Source organism: Mandrillus leucophaeus, unplaced genomic scaffold, assembly GCF_000951045.1.
Source record: "Mandrillus leucophaeus isolate KB7577 unplaced genomic scaffold, Mleu.le_1.0 Scaffold684, whole genome shotgun sequence".
NCBI classification, from domain to species: Eukaryota; Metazoa; Chordata; class Mammalia; order Primates; family Cercopithecidae; genus Mandrillus; species Mandrillus leucophaeus.
In genome coordinates, this window is record NW_012107408.1 from 18338 (window position 1) to 24244 (window position 5907).

Genomic DNA, 5907 nt, shown 5'->3' on the forward strand with positions numbered 1-5907 from the left:
AAAAAAAAAAAAAAAAATTAAATTAAAAAATAAAAAAACGAGGTTTGTTGCCTAGTTTGTTACCTAAAATAGTAGATTTTAACTTTGAATTTTATTTATTTATTTTTGAGATGGAGTCTCATTCTGTCACTCCGCCTGGAGTGCAGTGGCATAATCTCGGCTCACTGTAACCTCCACCTCCTGCGTTCAAGTGATTCAGCCTTCCGAGTACCTGGGGCTACAGATGCCCGCTCCTGCGCCTGGCTGATTTTTGTATTTTTAGTAGACATGGGGTTTTGCCATGTTGACTAGGCCAGTCTCGAACTCCTGACCTCAGGTAATCCACCTGCCTCAGCCTCCGAAAGTGCTGGGATTACAGGTGTGAGCTACCATGCCTGGCCCAGGATTTCACACTGTGTTGAAGATTTTTTTTTATTACGGAAAATTTAAACCAAAGTAGAGATTTATAAGCAATCGAGTACCTTTCACCCACTTACAACAATTGTCAATGCCTCAAAGCAGATCTGAGTATATCATAAGTATGATAAGTAGTTCAGTATATGTAGTGAACAGATGAGGTTTTTGTTGTTGTTGTTGTTGTTGTTGTTGTTGTTGTTGTTGTTTGAGACGGAGTCTTGCTCTGTCGCCCAGGCTGGAGTTCAATGGCATGGCACAATCTCAGCTCACTACAACCTCTGCCTCCGGGTTCAAGCAGTTTTCCTGGCTCAGTCTCCTGAGTAGTTGGGATTACAGATGCGGGCCACCACACCCAGCTAATTTTTGTATTTTTTAGTAGGGTGGAGTTTCACCATGTTGGTCAGGCTGGTCTTGAATTCCTGACCTCGTGATCCACCCGCCTCGGCCTCCAAAAGTGCTGGGATTACAGGCATGAGCCACCGTGCCTGGCCCAGATGAGGTAGTTTTTAAAACCATAATTCTATTATCATGACTGACAAAACGGACAATAAATCTTTAATATCATATATAGTCAGGCCTGCTTAGTGATAGGGATATGTCCTAAGAAATGTGTCATTAGACAATTTTGTTGTGTGATCGTAGGGTATACTTAGACAAAAATAGCCTAGTACACACTGAGGCTATGTGATATGGCCTTCTGCTTCTAGGCTGCAAACCTGTACAAAAGGATTGCTTGAGCCTAGGAGTTCAAGGCTATTGTGTGCAATGATTGCACCTGTGAATAGCCACTGCACTCCAGCCTAGGCAACATAGTGAGACCCTGTCTCTAAAAAGAAGTGTTGCCATATTGAATACTGCAGTACTGAATACAGAATGTGACTACACTGAATACTGTAGGCAGTTTTAACACAATGGTAAGTATTTATATATATAAACATATCTAAACATTGAAAAGGTACAGTAAAAATACAGTATAAAAGATTTTTAAAAATAGTAAGTGTGGGGCACTTACCATGAATGGAGCTTACAGGACTGGAAGTTTTTGCCCCAGGGGAGTCACTGAGTGGGTGGTGAGTTGATTTGAAGGCCTCGGACATTACTATACACTACTGTAGACTTTATAAACACTGTACACTTAGGCTATACTGAATTTATTAAAAGTATTTTTTCCTCCATAATAAATTAACCATAGCTTATTGTAATGTTTTTATTTTATGAACTTAAAAAAATTAAAACCTTTTTGACTCTTGTAATCACACTTGGCTTAAGAGACATACAGTGGCATAATCATAGCTCACTGCAACCTCAAAGTCCTGAGCTCAAAGGATTCTCCAACCTCAGCCCCTGGGTACTGGGACTACAGGCATGAGCCACTGTACCAGCTAATTTATTTTTTAGTTTTTGTAGAGATGGAGTCTCTGTTACCCAGACTGGAGTGCAGTGGTGCCATCTTGGCTCACTGCAGCCTCTGCCTCCTGGGTTCAGGCATTTTTCCTGCCTCAGCCTCCTGAGTAGCTGGCACAACAGGCATGTACCACCATACCTGATTAATTTTTGTATTTTTAGTAGAGATGGAGTTTTACCACGTTGCCCAGGCTGGTCTTGCCCTCCTGAGCTCAAGCAATCCGCCTGCCTCTGCCTCCCAAAGTGCTGGGTTTACAGGTGTGAGCAACTGCGCCTGGCCTAATTTTTTTTATTTATAAAATGGAGACATGGTCTTACTATGTTGCCCAGGCTGGTCTCAAACTCCTGGCCTCAATCGATCCTCCCACCTCAGCTTGCCAGAGTGCTAGGATTACAGGTGTGAGCTACTGCGCTCGGCCAAGATTTTTTCTATTGAAAAATTTTGAAGTTTATTTTTTACTCTTTAAATTTTCTTTTTTCTTTAAACTAAGACACAACATATACATTAGTCTAGGCCTACATAGGGTCAGGATCATCAATATCTCTGTCCTTCACCTCCTGTTCTCCTGGAAGGTCTTCAGGGGCAATACCATGCTTGGAGCTGTCATCTCTTACAACAATGCCTTATTCTGGAATAACTCCTGAAGGACCTGCCTGAGGCTGTTTTACAGTTATTTTTTTTTAATAAGTAGGAGTATACTCTAAAATAACGATAAAAAACGTGGTATAGTAAATACATAAACCAGTAACAGTTGTTTATTATTATCAAGTATTATGTACTGTATATAATTGTATGGGCTAGATTTTATATGACTGGCAGTGCAGTAGGTGTGTTTACACAATTGTCACCATAAACACCTGAGTAATGTATGGACTATGATGTCATGATGTCTCTAGGTCACAGAAATTTTTCAGCTCCATTATAATCTTATGGGCACACCATGGTATATGCAGTCTGTTGTTAACCTGAATGCCATTATGTGGCATCTGACTATATTATCTATCCCATGTTTAAATTTACTTGATAATCTCAAATATGTCTTTTCTATAGTTTTTTAAAAAATCTCTATCCAATCAAGGTCCGCCACACATTGCATTTTGGTTGATATATAAATCTTTCTCTTTTTATGGTGTGATCACAGCTCTCTGCAGCCTTGACCTCCCAGGTTCGAGTGATCCTTCTACCTCAGCCTCCTGAGTAGCTGGGACTACAGGTGTGCACCACCAGGCCTGGTTAATTTTTTTTTTTCATTTTTTCATAAAGACAGGGCCTCACTTTGTTGCCCAAGCTGGTCTCAAACTCCTGGGCTCAAGCAATCCTACCTTGACCTCCCAAAGTGCTGGGATTACAGGAAGAGCTACCATGCCTGGCCTATAAGTCTGTCTTAATCTATAAAAGTTTCCTTGCGCCCATTCTTTTTCATGCCCTTTATTTATTGCGGAAACTAGATCATTTGTCTGGTAGAACCTGTTCTATTCTGGTTTCAGTTGATTACATCTTTTTGGTATTCAAACATTTCTGACCGTGATTTAAAGTAAGTGCAGATTTTACAGCAAGGTTATACATGCACACACCCATATGAAGTTGGAATGAAAATTTAATGAACTACTTTTACTCTTACTGTGTGCAGTGCACTCTTCTTTTCTTTTCTTTTTCTTTTTTTTTTTTTGGAGGCAGAGTCTCAGCCTGTCACCCAGGACGGAGTGCAATGGCGTGATCTTGGCTCACTGCAATCTCCACCTCCCTGGTTCAAGTGATTCTCCTGCCTCAGCCTCCCAAGTAGCTGGGATTACAGGTGCACACCACCACGCCCAGCAAATTTTTGTATTTTTAGTAGAGACAGGGTTTCATCAGGTTGACCAGGCTGATCTCGAACTCCTGACCTCAGGTGATACACCCACCTCGTCCTCCCAAAGTGCTGGGATTACAGGCGTGAGCCACTGCGCCCGGCCGCAATGCACTCTTGATGTATTCTATTGTATTCTATTTTTAAAAGATGATTGAGACTCACTGTATTGATTTTATAGCCTAGTAATTAATAATAGGTTGTAATCGACACTCTGAAAAACACAGATAAGGAGTGTTTTTAGATGAGTCGCTGTTTAGTATGCTGCTGCACTGTCTCTTGCTAGTTCTTGGCCTTAGTTCTATCCCAGCTTGCCTGTGAAATATGAAATAATGAAACACATCTGTTAGTAATGATGCCTTTCTCAAAAGATTGGGCCATGCTCCCCTGGCAGAATCTATGAGAATCTGATGTGTGGGGTGGGCTGTAGTGTGAAAATGCTCACTGGAGACCCCAGTAGTCCCCCTGGGGCCGTATACCCACCATCCTCTCTCACTATTGGGATGAATAGAATGTGTAGAAGACCTGCTTTCTCCTCAGTTTCTATAATGTCAAACTGTTCTTTTTGACTTTGTAGTATTTATTTTAAAAACATACTAAATAACTCCCTAAAGAAAATGAACATACTGACTACTAATATAAAAGTCAGTTTATTGTAAAAATAAGGCTTATTTAAAAAATTAAGGCATAGGCTGGGTGCGGTGGCTTATACCTGTAATCCAAGGCAGGTGGATTACCTGAAGTCAGTCAGGAGTTGGAGACCAGCCTGGCCACATGGTGAAACCCTGTCTCTACTAAAAATACAAAATTAGCCAGGTATGGTGGCACATGCCTGTAGTCCCAGCTATTTTGGAGTCTGAGACCGGAGAATTGCTTGAACCTGGGAGGTGGAGGCTGCAGTGAGCCAAGATCGTGCCACTGCACTCCAGCCTGGGCAAGACAGAGCAAGACTCCGTCTCAAAAATAATAATAATAAGTAAAAAATAAATAAAAATAAATAAGGCATAAATGAATGACTGTTAAATTTTAGAGTATTATCTTTCTTTCTCCAGAGGAAAAGTTCCTGTATTTTTCTTTTTCCAGAGATGGTCTTGCTGTTGTGCTGCTAGAAACAAGCGGGTGCAAGTGTCTTTTTCATATAATGATTTCTTTTCCTCTGGGTAGATACCCAGTAGTGGGATTGTTTGGATCAAATGGTGGATCTACTTTTAGTTTTTTAAGGAATCTTCACACTGTTTTCCATAGTGGTTGTACTAGTTTACGTTTTCACCAGCAGTGTAAAAGTGTTTCCTTTTCACCACGTCCATACCAACATGGAGGCTGGTCTCAAACTCCTCGGCTCAAACGATCCTCCCACCTCAGGTTTCCAAGTAGCTGGGAGACAAAGTCTTGCTCTGTGTACAAAGCCTACATCACACCATTGAAAAGGTCCTATTAACCATAGAACAGTAGGGTAGAGAGATGGTTTTCACTTAATTGGTCACATGTTAACTATAATAGAAATTTAAAATTAGCAGAAGAGTGAAAACTAGTTTTGATAGCTGGATTGTGAGCCTGTGCATTGTTTATAGTATGGAACACCGTATCGGCAATAAGAAGACTCAGTATATGAAAAGCACATGAAAAGATATCTAAGATATAGTAGGTGAAAAAAAAGCTAGTTGCAAAGCAGCAAACATAGTAGGATTTTATATATCTTTGTGTACTTGTATTGCTTCTAATAAATTATTTACTATTAGAAATTGTTTTTAGTATTAAAAATGTTTAAACATAAATAAATATCAATAAGTGACTTTTAAGTCAGTCTCCATGATTTTTAGATAAGGATTTTTATATACATTTACAATGCATGTGTTCATTTTATAATTAATGAAATAAAGACCTTTACTTTGAAAAAAATGACCAGCAGAGGTGGAGTTGTTATAATATTAATGTACATACTCATATAATTTTCTTTCATATCTGTGTTCCTGCTTTAGGTTGCTTCAGGGAACTTTGTGCTCTGTGTTGGATGCTGCATGTCCGTGATAAGTTATCCCTTAGTTGCAGGCAATATCAGAAAGCAAGAGAAAATGTAAAGGGAGAAAAGGTATTTACCAGGGCAAAAATAAGAAAAATGAACACACATTACTTGGGAAATTATTGTTTAAAAGAAGATTTTATTGTTTGCAGCAAAACTTTCTTTTGAACTCATTCTGGTCTACCATCTAAACTAAAAAAGAAATGAATGTTTTTCAATATCCTTTTAGGACCTTGAAGT

General features: G+C 39.5%; 1 protein-coding gene across 1 annotated transcript in view; it reads left to right on the top strand.

Moving 5' to 3' along the window:
* LOC105555415 (chromosome unknown open reading frame, human C5orf42) overlaps nt 1-5907 on the top strand; it is a 102353-nt gene that overhangs the window by 11430 nt on the left and 85016 nt on the right. The window contains exon 5 of the mRNA XM_012002358.1: nt 5627-5736. Coding sequence (XP_011857748.1) covers nt 5627-5736 — 110 coding nt within the window. The remainder of the gene's footprint in view (nt 1-5626; nt 5737-5907) is intronic.